Source organism: Lagopus leucura, unplaced genomic scaffold (genome assembly GCF_019238085.1).
Source record: "Lagopus leucura isolate 7727_CA_CO unplaced genomic scaffold, USGS_WTPT01 35276-4_obj-0_obj, whole genome shotgun sequence".
NCBI classification, from domain to species: Eukaryota; Metazoa; Chordata; class Aves; order Galliformes; family Phasianidae; genus Lagopus; species Lagopus leucura.
Window position 1 is genome coordinate 39496 of NW_024967267.1, and position 23408 is coordinate 62903.

At 45.7% G+C, this 23408-nt stretch overlaps 1 protein-coding gene across 1 annotated transcript; it reads left to right on the plus strand.

The window, feature by feature from the left end:
• Positions 1-2658: 2658 nt before the first annotated feature.
• LOC122193028 (vesicle-fusing ATPase-like) lies at positions 2659-21032 on the plus strand (the record flags this gene model as incomplete). The annotated part of the gene is made up of 7 exons (XM_042893719.1): positions 2659-2762; positions 9811-9896; positions 14093-14192; positions 15996-16035; positions 19514-19680; positions 20245-20352; positions 20957-21032. Coding segments are annotated over exons 1-7 (589 nt in total), but the record flags the coding sequence as incomplete, so codon positions are not given.
• Positions 21033-23408: the final 2376 nt, after the last annotated feature.

A 23408-nucleotide genomic window follows, 5' to 3' on the forward strand; every position in this document is an offset into this window, starting at 1 on the left:
CTCCATGAGGCCCTGTTTAAGCAGGGAGATGGTGTGTTGCTGGGATACAGGACCAGGTGGTGTGCTTCTCTTTGGCCCCGAATCTGAAGAGAATTATAGAATTGTAGGCGTAGGGATCTGTAGAATCATTCAGTCCACCCCCCCCGTGCTGAAGCAGGTTGCCTGCAGTAGGTCACACAGGAGGGCATCCCATCCAGACATGTCTTGTGTATCTCCAGAGGAGACTCCTGAGGATGCTTCTTTGGGCAGCCTGTTCCAGTGCTGTCACCCTCTCTGAGTAAATAATGTCTTCCTTGTGTTAGTGTGGAAATTCCTGTGTTCCGTTTTCTGCCCCTTGTTCTATTGCTGCATGCCACCGAGAAGCTTCTGCCCTCATTGAGGGCTCACACTCTACACGATGCACCCCAGGGCTCCCTTTGCGTTCTTGGGCACAGGGGCGCGCTGCTGGCTCATGCTCAACCTCTGCCCACCAGACCCCTCAGGTTCTCCTCTGCAGAGCTCCTCTCCAGCAGCTCAGCCGCCCCCCCCCGTACTGATGCTTCAGCTGTTCCTCCCCAGGTTCAGGACTCTGCGTTTCCTCTTTTTGAACCCCACCAGCTTCCTCTCTGTCCAGCCCTTCACGTCCTGTTGAATGGCAGCAAGGCTTCTGGTGTCTCAACCCAGCTTCATATCGTGAGCAAACTTGCTGAGGGTGGGCAGAGTCTGACTCAGTAGGGTTTGTCTGCCAGCAGCTGGATTTTGCATGATTTACTTAGCATTTTGTGTCTTTCAGACTTCAAATTCCCTATCAAGTGCATCAAAATGAGCTGCACGCAATGAGGAAGCATCTATCAGGAGCCATAAACACATTCGATTCAGGAAGGAAGAGCTGTTGAAAATGAAGCCTGTCTGGCAGCCTGGATGTCAGCTGGGGTCTTTGGTGTTATAGAACTGTACTGTGGGTTGGGTGCGGGCCGCTGAGTGGTCCATAGCAGGACTGCCTCTCTACAGGTGCAGAGGTCATATTCCTTGTGTTTGTTTCTGGAAGACTTTTTAAGGCCATAGGGCAGAGAGCTTTGGGAAGCTCAGAGTGGTGAGAAAACTTCCCCTAATGGTGCTGTTTGGGCAGAGTTCAGTGCTGGGGTGCAGAGCGTGGTATTGAGCTTGTGCAAAAAGCATCCTCCTGAGGGGGCCTCCATTTTGCAGGAGCTCCTCATGCCCTGCCATGAATTACTACCTGAATGCCACTGAATTCCTACCACTGAATTACTACCTGTTCAAGGCAGTTAAATCAATGTTAATATTTCATGATGTTGACAAAGCCCTGCTCAGGAAGTTGATGTAACAGGTTGCTAATGCACCGCAGCTCGTGCCCAGAATTGATTTCCAGGTTGTTGAGGGCAGCTTTGGAGACAGTATTGAACCTTGCTTTGTAGTCCAATCACTTGCTGCCTTCCTCCTTCAAAGCTAATTCAAGACAGGAGACCACAATTGGAATCTCATCCTCCCGCAGAACGTTACACTGGGGGATGCAGCGCTTTTCATCTCTCAGCGTGAGACAGTCTGTCCAATATGATCTATTCTGAAGAGCAAAGCATTGCTTCAACCAAATCCCGGGAGGTGGACCCCATAAAAATCCACGTCCAGAAGTCTGGCTGCAAAGAGTCAGTGGGAGCAGACCATGGGGAAACAGGACCTGCATGGGCAGAATATGGCTGCATTCCAAGCAGAGGCTGAGCAATTGGTCTCCCATGCCCCAAGTCCTCCCTACCAAAAGATGAGCTTAACTCCAAGGCTTGGCATATGTTAGGAGGCTGGGAGTGCAGCTCTGCGCTTTTAGATCTGTATGTACCTCTAATTTGTAGGCAAACCAAAGCACAATGAGATGCTATTAGCATAGTGTGTTTGAATAGGAAGCTTAACAAGGCCAAGCGCTGGGTGTTGGGTTGGGGCAATCCCAGATAGGAGTCCGGGCTGGAGAAAAACTCACTGAGAGCAGCCCTGCAGAGAAGAATTGAGGGGTTGTGGGTGCTTTGAGGACATTCATGGCCAGTTGGGTGGAGATCTGGGCAGCCTGGTTTGGTGGCCGTCAGCCCTGCACGTGGCATTGGAACTGGGTGGTCTTTAAGATCCCCTCCAACCTGAACCATTCTGCTATTCAGTGAGTCCGTGATGTTATGGAGACGTTGCTGTAGTCCAGATAGATGGCACTGGGGGCTCTTCCCTTGTCTGCTGGTGCATGCCATAATAAAAGGCCCTTAAAAAGCAGGTCCTGAAGGATGGGTGCTGTGATACAGAGCTGTATTGGGGCAGGTTGTGGGGTTCCCTGTGGTGGGATGGGGGGCAGGTTGTAGGGTTCCCTGTGATGGGTTTTGGGGTGGGTTTGTTGCTTTCCTGGCTTTTAAAGGAGACTTTGGGCTCTAAAATTCAGGCCTGGGCCCATAGAATGAAGTTCGTCCTATCACAGAATGCCATGGATGCCCAAGGGGAGGCTTTGCACCATAAGAATAATGCTTTGGGCCCTAAAATAAGACTCCAGGTGTGAAAAATTAGGCAGCAGGTGAGAAAACAGTGCCTTGATTCTCAAGTGCCCTGAAGATAAGGTTTTGGTGCTCAATAACGACGCTGCGGGCTGTATAATAGAACCGCCTGACTGCATACGGCCGAGGTCAGCCTCGAACTCGCAGCGTCTCTGTTCCCGTCCGTTCCGCCTCCTTCCGCGCATGCGCAGCACCGCCCCATGGCGCTGCGCTGCGGTGTGAGGCGACAAGATGGCGGGGCGGGTAAGTGAGGGGGGGAGCTGGGGAATGGTTGTTTCTCGTCCTCCTGCCCAGCTGTGGGATGCTTCACCTCGTTACCTCCGGTTCTGTCCTGTCCTTTCTGCCCCTCGCTAGGCGTTGGGGTGAGATCTCGCAGCCTGGGGGGTAACCGAAGGGTGCTGTGGTGTCCCTTTGGTTATGGGGAATGGAGATTTGGGGTTCTGTGGGGTCCTCGAGGAGTGCTGTGAGCCCTTCTCTGGGGGGTGAGGTGCTGCGGGGTTCCTTTTGGGTTATGGGGGGTTTTAGGGTCCCTTAAGGGTGCTGTGGGAGCTCTTCTGCTCTGGGGATGTGGGGCAGTTCTGTGGGGTTCCCTGAGGTGGGATGTGGGGCAATTCTGTGGGGTTCCCTGAGGTGGGATGTGGGGCAGTTGTAGGGTTCTCTCAAGTGAGATTTGGAGCAGTTCTGTGGGGTTCCCTGAGATGGGATATAAGGCAGGTCTGTGGGGTTCCCTGAGGTGGGATGTGGGGTAGTTCTGTAGGGTTCCCTGAGGCCCTGCTGGGATATGGGGCAGACCTGTGGGGTTCCTGCTGGCTCCTCATTCTTGTGGGTACTGAGAGCACTGAATGTGGGTCCAGATTATGTCATATTAAAACACACCTTAAGGACTGTGCAGTGGTTTTATCATATACTTCCTAAAAAATAATAATAATAAAAAATCCTATTGGTAACTGCTTAGCTAAAGTCAGAAGAAAGGCCTTAATGTGTAAAGGAACGTGGGTTGGCAGCAGGAGAATGATGCAGAGGTCAGGTGGGCAGCCAACAGCACACTGTGCAGTGTCACATTGGATGCTGGTCTGTATAAATAAGGAGCAGCGTGTGGGAGGATGGAGGTGTGTGATATCCCCATTACAACAGGTGAGCCCGATGCTGGAGCACTGATGCTCTCCCATGGTTAGTGTTATTTAAAGATGCCTAAACGTGGAGAATGCATAGAGAGAGCTGCAGGTGGCTCATGCAGAGATTTCTCTGCCCTGTTCCAGCCAGCATCAAGCTGTTGGTCCAGCACTGTGTTTCAGCTTGTACTGCACCAGAATAGAGAGCTGCATGGAGTGGTGCAGGAAGCAAAGCAGAGCTGGGTGGCTGCAGTTATGCAACAGCTGCAACTTGTATAACCCCACCATCATTTTCCTGCGTGCAGTTTGGGAATCAGGGACGTCAGTTAGGCATGAAATGCTGTTCCCATCAGCACAGGATGGGAGGCAGTGGCCTGTTTGCTTCTCCTGTCTGTGGTTGGAAATGATTTTGGTTTCACTCTGTTAATAGCAGATGTTGGTCTACCTTGCAGAACTATACTGTGACCCCTCCTGAAACACCAGTGACCTGAGCAGGAGATGCTCTGCAGATACCTGTTGAAATCAGCTATCAAATAGATTGAACGCAGAGTTGTAGGAGCTGCAGTGAGGGACAGGCTGTGGTCCCTCGCGCTACAGAACTGTGTGTTGATGCTGTGCTCCTTGCAGTGCATCAGAGGGCAGGTTTAGGTGGGACGCTTTGTCTGGGATTTGTGTTTTTGGTCTAAAGCTGTACATTCTAATTTCTCCTCCTTTCAGCTAACGTGTGGCAATCATTCTTCATAGGAGCAGGTGTCATCAGGCAACTGCAGAACCATTTATCAGTTTGGGTCTTTCTTGCAGTGGTGCTTGCATTTTTTAGTGCTTCCAAAGAAATGGGGCTTTAGCCATGCTTTAGGGGAGCTAGAGAAAACTAAATTGAAATGTCTTTGTCTGAGGTCACTTCTGCAGCTCCGTACCCGTTGTGCAGAATCATTGCAAATACATTTTGCTGCTGCTTATGGAACTTCTGCTGTACAGAAATCCACGATGGATTATTTGGAATAAAATTGTTGGCCGTCAGAGTGTGTTTGTGGGCGTGGGGTGCCTGGCCTTGTCATCTGTGATTGATTTGTTGCATGGCTTTGTGCTGTAGGAGCAGCGTCCCCAAACCTTAACAGTTAAAAAGCAACAGGGAAATCTCAGTGCAATACTAAGAAGAATCTCTGTCCTTTATGGATGTGGAGGAGGACATGACCATTGCGGGTGAGGAAAAGGCTGAGCTTCTCAGTGCCTTCTTTGTCTGTCTTTAATGGTCAGACCAGCTATCCTCGAGGTTCTCTGCTCCCTGACTTGGAAGTCTGGGACAGGGAGCAGAAAAAAACCCCCATGATCCAGGCAGAAACAGTTAGAGAGCTGCTGCTGCCACGGGTCCATGGGGCTGGATGGGATCCACCCATGGGCGCTGAGGAGCGGGCATGTTGGTGCAGGTGGATGGTTGGAATGATGGTCTTTGGGGTTCTTTCCAACCTTAATGATTCGGTGATTCTGACCACTCCCAACAACCTCAGAACCGGAGCGATTTCACTTCTTTTCTCACCACGGGCAGCTACTTCTAATTAAGAATTTCCCTGCTCTGCCTGGGGGATGCAGCGAGATCTTCCTATCCTGGGTCCTAGCAGGTCATTTAGGAGAGGATCCTGTTTGGGAGATTTGGTTTGGGAAGTGCCCTCAAATGTAGCTGGGGGTGAGTTCATGCTGTCATAACATCAGCTCTGCCTGAGCCTGCAGGAATCCAGTCCTGAGGAAGCAGCTAAATATACATTTTGCTGGAATGCCCATTGGGCAGGACAGGATTTTCAGTCAGATGAAATTATTGATGTCGCTCTGGCAAATGGAAAAGCCTTCTTAACAAATCCTGTCGCTGTGAGCTGCAGCCATCTGATGCTGCATCTCGTTTGAATCCGGGCAGGACTTCAGGCTCTCTGACCCTGCTGCAGTGCTGGAAAGCTCTTCCATGTGTCTGTAGGACAGATAGTTCAGAAGGGCTGAGCGTGAGCAGCGCAGGAAGACAGAGCGCGCTGCTCTGCTCCCCTGGGATGCAATAAAGCAATGACCTGCTGCCACAAAATGTGGAGTAAGTTATGCCCTGAAGTCGTGTCATTTGCTTTTGCTGGTGAGGTTGGGTCTGGAACGTGGGCTGCTTATAATTGGGTGCAGCAGCCGTTGTCCTGGAATAATTAGTGCTGGTACAGCCCAGCAGGTGGGGGGAGCTGTGGGTAAGCAAGGGGTGGCAGCACCTTGAGCAAATTCCAAGTGAAGAGGACGTTTTTAACCTTGTCCCTGTTGCCTTGAGTGTTTGTTCTAAACACATAGTAAGAAATGTGCATCCAGGTGCTGTCCTCGTGTGCCTTTTAATCTGGCAAACGTCTCAGTCTTGGATCTGTGTTTCTAAAGACATTGCAAAGTAATGGATTGCAGTGCATCTGAGTTCCCAGAGCCACGTGCACCCAGTGAAACAGCTTTGGAGCAGTAAACTCCCTGCAGAGCTGAACGTGTTGGGCCATAAACTTTGCAAACAAAGTGAGAGCAGTCACTGCCCTGCTCGGAGATCCGACCTCTCCTTGCTGAGTTTGGCACTTCCGTGGCAATAAAATGGCTTTTGTGGGGGAAATGGGAGTGATTTCTAGATTGTCTCAGCTCCTTATGGAGGTGTGTCCATGCCTTAGCAAAAAAGGGAATGCTAAGTCCTGAGATCCTAACTTTCCTCTCTTAACAGGAGAAGAAAGTTGCCATTTGTGAGCTTCTTGCAGGGGGAGAATGCAGCTCCCCACACCCAAAACCAGAGCGCCCAGCAGACTGAGGCCACATGGAGCAGACAGAAGGGCCTCCTGAGCTGCAACTCTGGAAACGTTATTGGTGTCCAGGAAAACCTTCAGCAAACTGTTAACTATTCAGTGATTCTTCTTCCTTTTTAATTTTAGAGATGCAGCATTTAAGGCTGAGTGTGGTAAATTTCCCTGGTAAATGTGTGCCTCAGAGGATCAGAAAATGGCTCACCATTTCTGATGATGAGCCTTGCATGCATTGCCTTGGCTGCTGGGGGATGCTGTCACTTGGCATCTCTGCAGACTAAAAGTTTGCACTGAATTTTGTAAAATTTGAGTGCTGTATCTTTTTTTTTTTTTAACTAAAGCTTTAGTTTTTGCTTGTTTGTTGGTTTTTATCTTTATAATTGCAATCTGCAGAGATTTGCAGCGACTCCTTAGGCTGCATCTTCCATTAAGGGAGCTGCAGTCATTTGCCTTTACAGGTGCTCAGGGTATTTATCCAACCAAGACACGCTTTGTTCTGTGAGGTGTGATGGGTCACTAATGCTACCAGCACAGGGTGTTCATAGAAAGGTAAAAAAAAATCCCACCAGTTCTGACATTGAGGGATGTCTGCTCCCCTGCAGGCTGTGGTGGAAATGTGGCTGCTGCAGTGATTTCAGAACTGTTGAGTCAGGAAGGTGAGGCTTCTGTTCGTATTTGAAGCAACAGAGTGAATGTCGATGCGTTCTGATTTTGCTGAGGTGGTGAACAGCCTGCAGGGTGCTGCCAGCCTTGTCCTGGCCTCAGTGCTCACCCATGGGTTGTGTGAACACAGCCTGCTGCAGGAGCTGCTCTGAGGGCAACTCGTCGTTACCTCAGCGAGACAAGAGCAGGATGCCCCACGAAGGGTCGGTTGATGCTGTGTCTTCAAACATGCCGTGCTCTGATGTGGTTCAGGAGGAGGTGTGCAGTAGCTCTGGTGGCCTGGATTACTGCTGGTGCAGCCGTGTGCGGTTTTGGTCACAGGGGAATGCTTTCTCTGCAGGCTTTCCTGGGCTGGAAGAGCTGACTTTGTCTCCTCCCAGGCCGTTGCTGACCCAGCTCTGCTCAGCTCGTCTTCCTGCATGCTGTGCTGCTGTTTGCCATCTGTGTGCAGCACTCTCCTGCTGCTTGTGCTTCCCGTGCTCGTTTATTCTCAGCTTTTCCTCAGGTTCATTTGCCACTTGATCGATAGTGCAAACTGCACTGAATGCAGTGCTTCATGCATGTCTGCAGTGCAGAGAGCAAAACCTGCCTCAGCATTAGGAGCTGTTTGATAATCCTGGGTAGGATTAGGAAATAAATGAGTGAAGCTTTTCCAAGTGAGGAGCATCTTTGCCATGCTGTGTGATGTTTTAGCTCCCATATCCAGCAGGCAGGTAGCAGGGTGCTATTGCGTACCACCAACGAATTTCCTGTGGAGTCTGGCTAATGAGGGACGTGTTTTTCTTCAGCTTCCTCTGTCAGCAGCCTTACAGTTCACAAATATTACCCATCTTGTACTTGGTGCTCACCCTAGGTGCTATTCTGCAGTACTGCAAAGATTTTTAGTATTCCTTTCCTTTCTAAGTGAGTGCACTGCTTTGCTTTCGCCTTTCGTTAGGATGCTGGTCTTGAAATTCAGGGTGAGAAAGTGTGCTTTTATGTGTGGATGAGAATACCCAGACAGCATGGCTTTTTGGGCTGAGCTCTCCAAAATGCAGGGATGACTCAGTGTTGTATTGTATTGCAGAAAAGCAGGAATCCGTGGAACTTTGGAAAGAAAAAAACCTCTCTGATATTTAGAACATTATGGTGTTTTTTTTTGTTATGGAGCTGTTTGTTCTTTTACTTTGCAAAATATGCCAGGATCATCGAGCATGGTGCTGGATTTTCACGTTTTGCATCAGTTCAGGAGTAAAGGAATGGAGACAGCGTTGCTGATGTCTCATAAATCCAAGGGTGAGGTCCTGCACGTTTGTCTCTCATCATGACATTTATGTCTCCTTTCTCTCTTGGCAAACAGAGAGGCTGTTGGCGTGGATGCAGATTTACGAGCAGCACTGCAGTGCTGGAGCTGCATGATGGATTTCTTTTGCTCTAGGAAGGAGACACAGTCTGGAATGTGGAGTCACCTCCCCAGAGGTCCTCCGTCCTTGGAGTCTCGTCCTTGGATAAATCAGGGCAGCATCTGGAGGCAGAGAGGGCTCCTTTTATTCCTTTAACCTTCAGGAGCATTTGGAACCCCAGAGGTGGGCAGTGGGCTGGCTGGCACGGTGCTGCTGCACAGGGAGCTGCGTTTCCCCACAGCTCTGTCACGCTGTACAGCTTGCCAGAGGAGCGCTCTGTGCTGGGTTTGCAGTGCATCCCTTTATGTTCTGCATTTCCTTACAGCAAAGCTTGCACGTTCCCAAAAGCACACAGAAATAACCCAGAGGAGCAGCGCTCACAGTTCGTGTAGGAAGCAGCGTGTTGGGAAGGATTAAAAATGCATCTGAGGACTCGTGCTGTAAAGAGGCTTAATCCAGGAGCTCATGTGTGGTTCTGTCCAGAAATATCCTACCTGCTGCACTGCTCTCAGAAATCTGAAGGAGAACTGATGAGCTGGTGAATGCTTTTTGGTTTGAAATGTGATGAGCTTTACAGATGTGCTGTGCGTGTTGGGAGTCCACTGAAGTCCATTATTGCAAGAACATTTAATTAAATTTCTCACTACTCTTCAGATGTGGGTAGATAAAGCTGTTTTCAAGGCTGAAACCAGAATGTAGCTCTGTTGTCACGTATGTCAGGGGCATCTAAGTGTTATAAAATGATGAACGAATCCATTTGCAAACAGCCATGGCTCTAGAGGGATTGCACTGTTACCCAAAAAGCTGCTCCAATCCACACGGAGATGAATTCACTGTGGTTCTTTTCTCAAATGGCTCAGAGTTCCTGGGTGTGATGGGCTGAGTGTTGATTGTGATTCTAACTCATGGGAAACCATCCAGATAAGTGTGTATAAGAGAAAACCCACTTGGAATGGCCATTAGCAATGAGTTGACACTGACAAATGGTGGCTCTGGCTGCAAAACTGTGTCTGACAAAGAAAATAGTTGGGTTGGACTCTGAAAATAGCATCCTGCAGGATTGTATTTAGCTTGGCTCTGAATTAAAAGTTTCAGTCTGTGGCTGGCCATGGGGATCTCCTGCCTTCTCCATCGTTTTCTCCGTTCCTGGAGGCAGAGGTTTTGGATACAGTCATCTTTGTTGAGTGGAAGAGCTTGGAGAAACCAATGGAGAAAGGGGCCATCAGTGACGATGGACTGTGCTCTCATGGGACCTAATTTCTGATGGGTTTACAGAAATTATGAGACATAAAGGGAAAATACGGCTTTGTTTCATGTATTCTCCCATCTCTCCCTTTCACAGCCTATGCAAGCAGCACGATGTCCCACTGATGAGCTGTCATTAACAAACTGTGCTGTGGTGAATGAGGCTGACTTCCCTTCTGGACAGTAAGTGTGTCTTTCAGCTTTTAACCAAAAAGGAGTTGTTTTCACAGCTTGGATACAGTAGGTTAATTAAAAGTTGTGTGTCCTTGGAGTCCAGAACTTTAGATGTGCTTTCTCAGAACTGGAGATACTCAAAAATGGTAATTTTTTTCTCAGAAGTATTTCCAGCTCAAGAGCTGCTGAAGTAATTATAAACACTTTTTAATGAAGGAACTCAGTCCTTTTTTTTTTTTTTTTTTTTTTTTTTTTTTTTTGCTGTTGGTCCTGTTACATAATTGGGATGATTTTCAGCTAGATTGGTATCATTTAATTGTGTTATTGGGGGCACCTTCCCACTTTCACATCACGTTGGAGAACTGAGCAATGTCATCGTAAACCAGCTCTGCTTCTAGAGACTTTCATGCACGAGAACAGCAGGGCAGGACAGCCAGAGTGTGGGCACAACAACTTGGGTACTTTAATTACAAGTCTGTGCAGGTGATGGAAGCTGAATCTGGGCTTGATCTGGGAAAGACAACACTTTTAAAAAATAATTTCATAAATGGAAAGCAGTGTTAAGAAATGATACTGAATCATATCCTTAGGGCTCAGATAAATTCTGCTGAGGATGGAGAATGAATGGCTCTGAAGGGGGGGGTGGAAGGGAGCAGTGTTTCAGGACTTGGCTCTTTTTGTGCTGCTGTCCCTCTGGAGGGCTCCTGCCCTGCACCTTCAGTGCCAAAGAAACATCAGAGCCCAAACCACTTCTTCTCTCCAGCCCCAAACCAGGAAAACATTTGGGATTGGGAGCGGGTGATGTTGTCTGCTTGGATGTGATCTTTTCCTTTCAGTCTGAGAACACTTCCATTGCTTTTGTTGAAATATACAGGCAGCAGTATTCTGGGACTTGCTCGAGAGCCACCTATTTGTAGGAATTGGGGCTTACGAAGCAAGCAGCATATGTTTGACTGTGAACAAATGCTATAAATTGTTTTGGGAAGTGTAAGGCTACAGTGTGAATGTCTCAGTATTCAGTTAGCACCGAAAGATGTAGTCATTCTGCTGCATTGCAGATGAACTGAGCGAGACCATCCCTATGATCTGCTGCAGCAATGTGTTTGCTGCCAGCAGTTCTGCTTTCTGTTGCCCAATTCATGATTGGCTGTAGGGATTTTTTTGGTAACTTTCACAGGTTTTAGCTTTAATGCTTACGTTTGGTGCTTATGGTTTAGAGCTGGGATCTCAGCTGTAGATCATTGTGATTGTTTAGCCCCGAGCTGCCACTATAGATCTTCTCATGCTTTATTTTCCATGTCTTGTGTGTTGGGGAAGCATGAATCATGATTTTATGAAGCGTGAGTTCATGGGATGCAGCCCATTGCTGTGGTCACGTTGTTGATTTGGTGACACTGTGATATGCTTCTGTCCCATGGGTTTCTGATCTTTTGGCTTATCTGGGCAACGCTGAGTGGATAAATCTGTCTTGGGCTGCATATAAAATATATAATGCAGTTCATGTATCTAAGCAACAAAACTTTTTTATTAAAAAAAGAGGCCAACAAAACCCACAAAACTAGGGGGGTATTTGACCTTGTTTTTGTGAAACGAATGCATCAGGCTGGTTCTACAGCAGTAATTCTTAGTGAGTTCCCTACTCATCAGAGATTTTTGATGAAGTTTTACTCTTCTTGTGACTCATCCTTTGAGAATAGCTGCTCACAGTGTACGTACTGCCAAAAAGCAATGACGTGAGCAAGGCTTGTGGTCATTCTCTCAATTACGGCTTCCAACCTCGTTTCTCAATGACCCCGTGCCTCAGTTTGGGCTTCAGAGAGTCATTCTCAGGGTCCAGGGCCTCATTTTAAGGAACAGGCCTTTCTTTTTATGGCGCAAACAATCTCTTAAAGCTTTAAACTCTCTCTTAGTGTCTGGAAAGTGCACTTACAGGAACCACAGGCTCCACTTTACAGGCCACAGCCTTGTTATCAAGCACCAAACCCTTATTTTCAGAGCCTCGTGTCTATGCTTGGGATCTGAAGATAGTTTTATTACCTGCAGCCTAATTTTTCAGATCTGGAGTCTTATCTTAAAGCCCAAAGTGTTATTTTTAGGGACCAAAGCCTCCTCTTGGGTGTCCATGGCATTCTCTGACAGGATGAACTTTATTTTAGGGGCTTGAATTTAAAGCCCAGAGACTCCATTAATGATTATCCCCTCGACCACCACCTTTGTGAAGGCTCAAAGCTTCATTTCAGTGCTCAAAGCCTCCTTTCTAGCACCCAAAGCCATTTGCCAGGAGCCAGAGTGTGATTATTTAGGGTCCAAAGACTCTTTTGGGAATCAAATGCTTATTTTAAGAGATCAAAGCACCACTTTGGGATGCAGCCCCTGAGCTGGAGAGTCCAAAGCCTGATTTTGGAAGATTCAAAGCCTCCTATCAAGGTCCAAACCACCCTCTGTAGAGCATAAGCCTCTTTTTTCACTGTGAAGCATACTAATAGTACCTTATGGCCCAAAGCCTCCTTCTGTAGGTCAGATGACAGTTGGACTTGATCTTAAGGTTTTTTTCCTATGTAAATCATTCTGTGATTGTGAAGCCAGAGAGAACTTTCTCTGTTAAGAGAGATCTGATAGAAGTCTAGTAAAGAGACATGATCAAATTTGAGTTGATTGCAGCACTATGTGTTGCACATGAAAATTTGCAGGTAGTGTATTTTTTTTTTCCTCTTGGGACTATTATTACCTTTTTTTGCTGCCTTATTAATGGGGAGACCATCCACCTTCCCACTTGTGTCATGCCAGTTTAGTTATGTGGGGAGCCCGTGAAAAACATTGCTGAGCAATTTGCCTGGGTTTCCAGTCATCCACCAGAGGAGGATGTCCATAACAGCGTGAGCAGATGCTTCCTGGATCCTTAATGTGCTCATGGTGTTCTTTGCAAAGACCAAAGGCCTGGATCTCCCTTTGTCCATCCATGTTGACTGCTCTCAGTTGTTTTCTTGTCCTTCAATACATTTGGCTTCCAAGATTACTTGCTCCATCACCTTCCTAGGCCTAAGGTGAGGCCGAGCAGCCCTGTGGTTCCTTGGAATCTCCTTGAAGACAGGATTAACGTCTACTAGCTTACAGGAAGCAGGGCTCTAGATTTCTGCTTTGGGCAGGAATAAAGGGAAGGGTGGACATCTCTGCAGTGGGGTTTTAGGCAGCTCATGGATAATTTGGGGCCAGAACTGGTGAAGAATCAAACCACTTGTCCTCCTGGCAGAGATAAGTGTTTAAAATGTTTCTATGTTATCTTCTATGTTATTCCTTCTGTGCTTTCAAGGGCTGATGCTCCTGGAAGGAAGCCTGCCCTGGATGTGTAAGCAGTGACTGGCAGCGTCTGGTCATCTTGGCTGCACAGGCCATGCATTTCTTCTACTTCAGAGGGCTGTATGTTTTTTCTTGTATAGCTGAAGCTGTTGTGCATCCCCAGTGTAGCCAAAATAGACGTCCGTGTTCATTGCAGGGGAATTGAACCAGATGACCTTTTAGGGTCCCTTCCAACTCAGTCGATTCTGTGTGCAGCACATCTGCTGTTCCAGTTCAGTAGTCCTATTTCTGGTCTACAGATCCTGAGCAAGTTCCAAGAGAATCTGTAGGTCGTGAGCTGACAGAAGGGGCAGCTGCAGTGTCCCTCTGATTTTTACTTCTTGGACTGAATTCCTTCTGCTTTACTGCAGTTCAATTTCTGAACAATATACTGAGATTCATTTGTATAATTTTTTTATCATCTGGGTATACTCTGTATTGGAGCTGAAGGTTGCAGTTCTGATGTTACGTACTTGAGATGTGAAAGTGGTGCTGATTTATGCTTTTGTGGTTATGGTTTGGTTATGTCTACATTGTGCAATTCCTGAAGCAGAAAGCTGCTTGTGGGGGAATTTAAATAGCAGTTGTGTCCTGCAGTTGGGCTTTGAGATCATGTTATATTCACTGAAGGTGTTGGACACCTGGTGCCAGCATCATAGATTTGAAGTGCAGAATTCCTGTCAGAGCCCTCTTCATGGGATGACTTGGGTTAGAAGGGACACTGAAGACCACCTGGTTCAACATATGTCTCAAGTCCTTATTTTTTTTCTGTTACAGGTATAGGCAGACTTGTTTCTTTGTAATTCTCAAAGCCCTGGGAGCAATGCACGTGGGTATATGTTGGAGTAAAATCCTGTTCTCTCTTCTAGACACGTTGTTGTGAAGACTTCTCCCAATCACAAATACATCTTCACTCTGAGAACTCATCCCTCTGTTGTTCCTGGCAACATCGCCTTCAGCTTGCCCCAGGTATAAACCCTTTCAATAAAGAAACCATAAGCAACATCTCTTGTTGGTGGATTTGTAACATTCCCTGGTTTTCCTGTGTTTTAGAGTGTTTTCTTTGTTGCTTTCAAAGTTCCTTGATTATTATGCTTATCATTAATGTTTCTAGAGGAGATGTGCAATTAAATGCATAAAATAGATGTAACTATTAATTCTTTCTTAATTAAGTCAAGCTACTGCATGTTAAATGATGCTCGGAGTAAATAATGGATACAATTAACTTCTCAGTAGAAAAATGAGACTTCAGCTGACTTGCACAGAGAGTTCAATGCATAGAACTGCAACAGCTGAGCTCACCGATCTACTGCTTTCATATTTACCTACTGGTAACCAGTCAAGGAGCAGAGCCTGTGCACACACGAGGCTTTTTCCCTCAACAGATGACTTGGCATCCGAGCTACTTTTTGCTTTTTGACATGTTGTTCGTATTTGTCTGGATGAGTGGGTGAGGAGAGTGTGAAGTTACTGCCTGTGCAGGTGAGACTGAAGCTGCCAAGGCTGAAAGCGAGTTATCTATAGGAGATATTTGTACCTCCTGAAACTGCAGTCGCTGTTCAGTGGTCATTTCTGTAGATTGCAGCAGTTACTGTAGGTCTGGGGGAGCTCTTCTGATAGGGAATGAGGTAGGTGTGGTACTTCACATGAAGGTGGGTTTAGGGTAACTTTTTGCTGGAGAACTGCAGTGTCAGGGGAAAGGAAGGATGAGTAGTGGAAGCTGTGCAGAATGAGATTAAATGCGGAAACGTGGTTTGTTTTCACTTTCTTGGAAATACCAAGTACTTCCTGTTCTGAGCTTTCATTTCTAAAGCTTGATCCCTGTTATGCCGAGGGAATTCTTTCCTCATCTCTAATTTTAGTTTGGATCCATAAAGATATTGATGAGGGAGTTCAGGGGGAAGCTTTCATTTTTGAAAAAGGTCATTGCTCCTTCCAGGATAAAAAGCCAAACATAATTGACCACAGAGCAAAGCATTTAAGTGCAGTTTTACCAGAGCCCTGTGCAATGGTACTTATGTACTTCTGTGATTCACTTCTCTCTAAGGTTGAGATATTTAAGAGATGGTGAGTACTGCCTTGCCTGGAAAGCGGGCTGTAAATACACAGTAGCCAATCTGTGTCAGAAGAACTGCTCACTGGAAAAACGCTGGTTTGGGAATTATTAAGCAATAACTTTTGGCATTATAAAGGTCATAGATTTTCACATCCCGTATTATTGAACCGTTTCTTATTTCTCATGCTGCACAAAACTTCGTAAAGGAATTCGAAGGAAGTTAATGGATTTGGGGAATTCCCTTCTTAGTAATTACCTGGACAAGTTTTAATTGCTTCAAGTTTTAGTATAACTTCAAGCACGTTGTAACAATTTCCTGCAACTATTGTCCACACGTAGGCTTTTGAAAATAATCAGAAAAAACTGTTCTTGCCCATTGCACTACTTGCTCTGTGAACAGTACTTGACCAAAAGGAGCAGAAGGGGGGGGAAAGAAACAACAAAAATCACCAAATATACACAGGTGGTAACTTTGGTGTCCGGGGCAATGGGGTGATTAGTAATATGTAGGAAGCTGGACAGAATCACTTCAGAAATCAGGGTTATTAATAGAACTGATTGACTTGCTGTTAACTGTGGGGTCTTCATCCAGTTCTGCCCTCTTTTTCTTAAAGTTCTCATGGTGGGGAGTTAGGAGCTGCTTTTCTAAGTAGATTTTGAGTAGACACGTTCTACTGAAGGACAGGCTTTCTTAAGTTTCTGTCTTATTTTTACAGAGAAAATGGGCTGGACTTTCCATAGGACAAGAGATAGACGGTAAGTCAGACAGCAGCATGGTGTGTAAGAAATGAGTTCGTGTTTCTGTGCTGAAGTGAAACTGAATTGGAGAATCCCACACCTTCAACACTTTGAGTAATATGGAACCCCCATTTCTGAGATGAACTGCTCTCGTGTTTGCTGTTTTCCTGTCTGCTAATGTTCTCAAAACCACTGGGATATTTTGTCCACACGTGAGTGCGAACATTGAACAGGTGGTCTGTCCTTGTGGCTTTGGAGAACATGATTGTCATTGTCTGGGTGTCTCACTGTGTTCATTGCTCAGCTCTTGGACAACCATCTGTAGGAAATGGGAAATCTATAGCTTCTTGCTGTCCCTCCCCTTTTGAACAAGATCTTGCCCTATTACACACTATGTTTCTGCTCAGGGCTATAATGCCAATTTTGACAAGAGGTGAAGGATTCTGCATTTTGATGAAGAGAAGGAGTTGCATCTTGGGTTCTTGTAGACTGAAGGTTTGTTCAAATTGTTCAAATTTGTTCCATTGTTCAAATAAATGGAGCCTTTTGAGCCACTGCCAGTGTTCAGAGCCCGATCTGCATCTCTCAGCTTGTATGCTCTTTCATTGGCTCTTACTGCTTTTCACGTCTACCTGAGATGCCTGAACAGTTGGCATCACTGTTGCTAGAGGTGCTGCTCTTTGGCCTGTAGCTTCTGGAGTATTGCCAAACTCCTGGCAGCAGCTGTTATGGGAAAGTCTCCACTTTCTTTGCAGACTGTTGAAGGTAATGGATCATACCCATTCTTTTGACCATCAGGAATTACCTGTGTACTCACAAGGGCCTCCATCTCATACTTTTCTTTGGTAAGATTGTTGTGATGAAGCCCATTCTTTGGCTGGTCACCTTCCCAGCTGCTTTGGTCTCAGAAGTCTGTGGGGAAGGATCATTACTTGCGGGAGTCTGAAGTCTTTGTGCACTTTCCTCTGTAGTGACAAGCTGGAGTGATGTATCAACAACAAATGCTTTTTAGTACTAACGTTATTTGGAGAATTACATGCTAATGTTTAGCACCATCAGTTATTAGAGGAGATCTGTGATTGTGCTTGTTCTAGATCCTGCTAAAAACTTCATGCTTTGAGAATGTGCATTTAAAAAAAGAAACAACACAGTTGAAGTAATTTCATGCAGAGTGACTAACTGTCATATGACTGCCTGCTGAGAATAAAGGATTTGCAAAGCTATTCTACAGATCAGGAGATATATTCATAAAATGGGTGACTCACCAGGGCTCCCTTTCTGTCTTGTTCCCCTGCTAATGTGGAAGCTCTGCTTTAAATGTCAGCCTAAAATGAAGTCCTGCATGTAGTGGTACAGTGATGTTGAGCCCTGTCAGGCTTATGGGGCTATGCTGAAGGTTTTCCAGGTGAGGGAATCTTGCAGCTTTGCTTTTGGGCAGAGGGTGCTTGATGCTGAGTTCCTTAGTGGCATCTAGCAGGCATCTCAGGATTTGCCTGAAACCATTCCATTGCCAGGAGGTTTGGCTGCAGGCAGGGCATTGTGCGAGAAATGCATTTCCCTTATTCAGTTCCTACTGCTTTACATTAGCTGTGACTTCTGTATCAGACAAAACTTCTGCTTTGAATCTCTAGATTGGCGGATCCTCAAAGATTATCCTTTTCCAACCTCCTGCTATGAGCAGGATTGCCAGCCACCAGGTCAGGCTGCCATGGGTCCTATCCCAACCTGGCCATGAATGCCTGCAGAGATTGGGGTATCCACAGCTTCTCTGGGCAGCCTGTTCCATTGCCACCATCAGAATAAATAAGTTCTTGCTAACATCTGACTGAAATCTACATTCTTTGAGTTTAAACCATTCTGCCTTGTCCTATCGCTATCTGCTGGTGCCAAAAGTGCCTCCTGTTTGTAAGGTTCATTCTGTACTGAAAGGTTCTGCTCTCCCCAGAACCTTCTCTTCTCCAAAAGCTAAACAAGCCCATCTCTCAACCTTTCTTCATAGGAGAGGTGCTTCAGCATTTGATCATCTTCACAGTCCTCCTCTTGATCTGCTCCAACAGCTCTGCATCCTTCCTGTAGTGGAGGCCCCAGGCTTAGACATAATCCTCCACCTAGGGCCTCACAATAGCAGAGTGGGCAGTCACCTCCCCTCCCTGCTGCCACCGCTCTGATGCAGCCCAGAACTGCATCAGCTTCCAGGCTGCAGGCACGTGCTGCTGGCTCACGTGCAGCTTTTCATCCACTAGAGTCTCCAAGTGCTTCTCTGCAGAGCAGCTCTCAGGCTCTTCTCCCAGTCTGTGCTCTTACCTGGGATTGCCCCAGTTCAATACCCTGCACTCGGCCCTGTTGAATCTCGTGGGTTTCTCCTGTGCACAGTTTCAGTCCTGTCCTGGTCTGGCTGGTGCTGTCAGCTGCACCACTCAGCTCGGTCTGCAAACTGCTGAGGGCACACTCCATGCCATTGTCTTTGCCACTGTTGAAGAGCACTGGTTGCAGATGGAGCCTTGGAGGGCATCGCTCACCGCCTCCACTTGGACAAAGCCATTGATCACAGCCCCATGGCTGCGACCGTTCCACTGACTCTTTATCCACTGAACAGTGCAGCCTGCAAACCCATCTTTCTCCAACTGAAGGATAAAGATGCGGTGTGGGGCTGTGCCAGAGGCCTTGCACAAGCCCAGGTAGGTGACATCAGTTGCCATTTGCTGATGCTGTCACTCTACCCAAGAACGCCTCCAGACAGGTCAGGCACAGTCTGCTCTTTGCAAAGCCACGTTGGCTGTCTCTTCGTAATGTACTTCATTCCTCCCCTTCTGTCCTTTGCTGTAGTCTGGTTTGTGAGTTTCTTGCACTGGTTGCTTTGTGAGATCCTTTTCCAATCATCTGTGTTGAGGCAGTAGCCCTGAAGTTATGATCCATGCTTTTTATTTTCATCTTACTTCCAGCAGCAACTGCCCTGAGTTCTGACATGAAATAGTTGAGACCTGTTGTAGTTGATGCTTCATTCTGATCTGTGAAAGTCTGGTAAATCACGTGTGGGTTCAGTGCAGTAATATGGTTTACCATTTCTACTAACCTGTCCGGAGAAGAGCTAGTCAATCTCTTGAAAAAAAACAATTATGACCTCTGGTAGGTGGTTTTTCAGGCTTGGTGTGTTTCCTTTGAGCATCCTTAAGTTGTCCTCCAAAGCTGCAGACATTAAGGAAGCTACTGCTATTTTCCACTGTCCTCTTTCCCTAGGCTTGTGTGGTGTTTGAGCAGTTTTAAAGGATGCTATTTAAAGGACTTTATTAAAGAAATGCAGGATTTTCAGCAGAGGTACACTTGCTTTGTTTTTGATGTTGTAGTGAAAGAAGGAACTAAGGGAAATAAAGTTTTCTATTAGAAATAGGGTATTCAGTGTCATAAAATACTCAGAACAGAAGAACGTGTGTTGCCAGACTTACAGCGTGTTCAATTGGTTGTGCATTCTGAAATGAGTGTTCTCTTTTTTTTCCAGTTTCCCTGTACACTTTTGACAAGTCTAAGCAGTGTATTGGCACAATGACGATTGAGATTGACTTTCTGCAGAAGAAGAACATTGATTCCAACCCGTACGACACAGACAAGATGGCTGCTGAGTTCATCCAGCAGTTCAACAGCCAGGCATTCTCTGTAGGGCAGCAGGTGTGCTTTGGCTTCGGTTTTGTGTGTTGTATCCTAATGACCTGAAAGTAAAATGAATGCTTGTATAAAGAATAATAATTAGGTATTAGCTGCAGAGAGCAAGGAGAAGTGGAAGTTGTTTATTGTGTGAATGTGGTCTTAATGACGTGTTTAGCAATCCTGACTTCCACTGAGAGCAGGAGCAGAGTGATTTAGAATGTTCCTTTTCCTTAGCTAAAGAAATTAATCTTTGTAAGGAAAATGGAGGTTTGAGAATCTGTGTTCTCTGTATATCTTGGCTTGATTGGGTAGAAACATGGGAGTTCCTGGAATCTTGAGAAGCAGCATTTATCTTCCTTGTGTACAAAAGTAAGGTGAACGTTGGCTTTAATTAAAGCTCAGTAGCATAGTATGGATATGAAAAGGATGTGTTCGTTATGCTCAACCTTTACACAGTGAAAGCATGTGGAATTTGTTGCTTGGGAAGCTTAGTCCTCAAGCCTCTTTCTCTTCCGATCTTAATAGCTCTGTCAAAATCCTTTTTAACATTTAATGACTTCATATCTACTTCTGTTCTTCCCACAGCTTGTGTTCAGTTTTAATGACAAACTTTTCGGCCTGTTAGTAAAGTCCATGGAAGGAATGGATCCCAGCATCCTCAAAGGAGAGTCTGGAGGAAGCAAAAAACAGAAGGTGGGGACGCAGGAATTTACTCCCTGGGTTCTGCAAAGGCTCAAGTGCAGATAAGGTGCTGCTACAGTGAGGAATTTAGGCTACTCTCTTTTGAAGAAGTTGCTCTGTTTCATCTGGCCACTGCTTTTGCCTTGGAGGAGATGTGTGTTCTCAGTTTCCTGTGCTGGTGTAGTTGGCAGCTTGGAGTTGCACCTACTGAAGTGCAGAGCTGGACGAAATACAAGGAGTATCTTTTGGAATTCCTATGTTAATTCATGGAAACCTTCTCTCTTGGACCTTTAAGTCTAGCAGTTATGCCCAATTTTGATTTTCCTTTGGTAGGAAGTACAAATATTTTGTTTGTTTTTCCTTCTGGACCTTGCCATAATAGAACAGTTAGTTTTGAACTAAGACTTTTGAACTAACTTTTAAAAGCCCACCAAGGTCCCACATTCAAGTTGTTACTGAAGCTGGTTTTAGAGGAGGCTATTTCACATTCCTTCCAATAACTTTTGTAGTGGAGCTCTTTCTGCTCTTTCCTCCTGAGATCTGCTTGGAGATGCTAAAGAATCTGAAGTTGACTCTAATAGCGTAATGTGACTTTTGGACTCCTTCTCTTTTTCAGATTGAGGTGGGTTTGGTTTTTGGAAACAGCCAAGTGGCCTTTGAAAAAGCTGAGAATTCCTCTCTCAATCTGATTGGTAAGTGCCACTGTATGTGAAGAGAGAAATAGCTCAAAGTTTGCTGCCTTTCAGGCCTCAAAGACTTGTATGCTTAGAGATTGTTTTTCTTGTTATGTTACTTGACCTGATCCATTGAAAACTGCCTTTAAAAATGTCTTAAAATGTTGAGATAATACTTGACCCCTTAGGAACCTTTTCCAGACCCTTCAGAAAGGAGTTAATGTGTATCTGGGTGTGTGTGGGAAACCAATGCATTGAGATGACACTGTCCATCTTGCAGACTTTGCTGCTCCTTACAGGGACTGAGAAGAAGTCATTGTGTCACCCCAGCCTGCAGCTGCACAGCTCTCTGATGTGCTGTGGACTTATCACCATGGCATATTTAGAATACACAGATAGAGATTGGGAAAGAAAAGGTGACTAAGAAACTCTGACAGTAGGAAATTGAATTAGAAGAAGAGAGGTTATGCTAACTGCACTCAATACAGCAAATATATTAACAAAACTCTGCAGGTTTTGTCTTAGGAAGCACTTTCTAAAGCCTTAATAAAACCCTTGTGTGTAATTTCAGACTTTACTAGCAAATAAATCAGGGAATAATTAATGTGTCCTCCTCACATTCACTTAGAAAGGAGCTCATGCAGAGTTCTTCCTCAGAGCCACCAGTTTGAATGATGGGGACCTGGTCCACAAAGTGAGCATTGAGGGAATCTTCTGACAGTTGGTTTTATATGTGCCCTGGGGCCATAGTGGCTTTCCTGCCAAGCAGATGTGTGCTGTTAGCTTGTCTTTTCCCTTTCCTATCCGTGTTACGGACTGGACAGCACTTAGCAGGTGTGGTGTTGCAAATACCTCCCTTGGAGATTAGATGGCTATAGGCATTCCTTGCTGGGTATGATTGAATGTCTGTACTGAGCAGGCATTCTTCCTTTTCTTCTTTATTTTCCTTTTTTACTTTCTTCTTAGCTCAGAGACACCAGGTAAAGGAAACAAACCTTTTGTTTTTGCTGCTCCTCTTGCACAGATAAGAAGTGGCAGAGGAGGGAAGGCTGCTGTGAGTGAGGGCTCAGTGGATGTGGCCTCCTCAGCTCAGCGACTTTCAATTTTTGTAGTAGGCTTGTGCTCACAGTTCTGCTTGGCTCTGTGCACTCAGTACTTTGAGGGTTTGGTTCAGAAGTAAAATGTGAGGCTAATAGCACTCAAGACAATACAGTTTAACTCACTGAGCACTACAGGAGCTGTAGCAAGGGGCACTTCTGATGCTGTTCTGAAGTATTATCTATCCTCAGTGTGAGGCTGTGACTTTGTGCTCTGTAGTTGTCCACTGTATTTTGTTTGGACAGCTTGGGGTGAGTGCTGACATCACCTGATTTATTGCATCTGAACAAGCAGTGGTATTCTATTTGCTCAGTATTCAAAGCCTTAAAATCACAGAATCAGAGTGGTTTGAGTTGGAAGGGACCCTAAAAGATCATCTAGTCCAACTGCAATGAAATGACCTGTGACTTTCCTGCTGGCTTGGGACGGTGTGGAAAGTGGTCCTGAGAGAAGGTTAATTGATTGGAAATAGGATTCCTTTGCTGTGATCCTGTTTCACTGACTGCAGACGAGACAAGAGTTGCTTGTGCCTCACTTTACTTCTTTGCTCCTTTATTTGATCTCCTGACTGATCTGAGGCAGAGCTCCTTAATGTGCTTCCTTAGTCTCTGGAGAATTGTGAAGTTGTGAATAATTAAATTCAGAGTGAGAAGATAAAAATAAAATGTCATTGAGGGCTGCTTCAATTAAAGGGCCTTTATTTTTTTTCAGCAAATAAGAATTGTGGTCATTAAAAAAAATAATGCCAATTCTGTTTCTTCTACTTTGCATAAAACGATGTGTTATAAAACCAATGGATGGTGGTTTTGTGGAATGTGTGAGAATCTTATTATGATCAGATGCAGCCAGAAGGGGGGGGTAGAGGCTAAGTTCAGGATAAGTAATAAAGGACCATGCCTGGCTGAGCGGGCTGATCTAAAACTGCAGTGGGACAATGCAGTGACAAATAAAAGCAATCAGTGAGCCAGATGTTCAGCACAGCTGTGTGTTAGTGTGACAAAACAAACTCACCTCTAGCTGACATGTTAGAGCTCTAATTCTGTGAGTTAAGGCGTTGATTCCAGGTGCCTTCAGACAAAGATTCACAGCAGTCTAATTCAGATATCACCAAACTTTTATTTGGTGTCCTTACTGAACTTCTGGATGCTTGAATGTAGGGGTTAATTGTTCCCAGAGCCACTGTATAACAGGAGGATACAAGACATTCAAATTCAGCAGGTATTAATGAGTATTTTGAGAATCTTTGTTTCCTCCCTGGGCTTTTAGTATTAGTTTCTAATGAGAAGCCATTTGGAA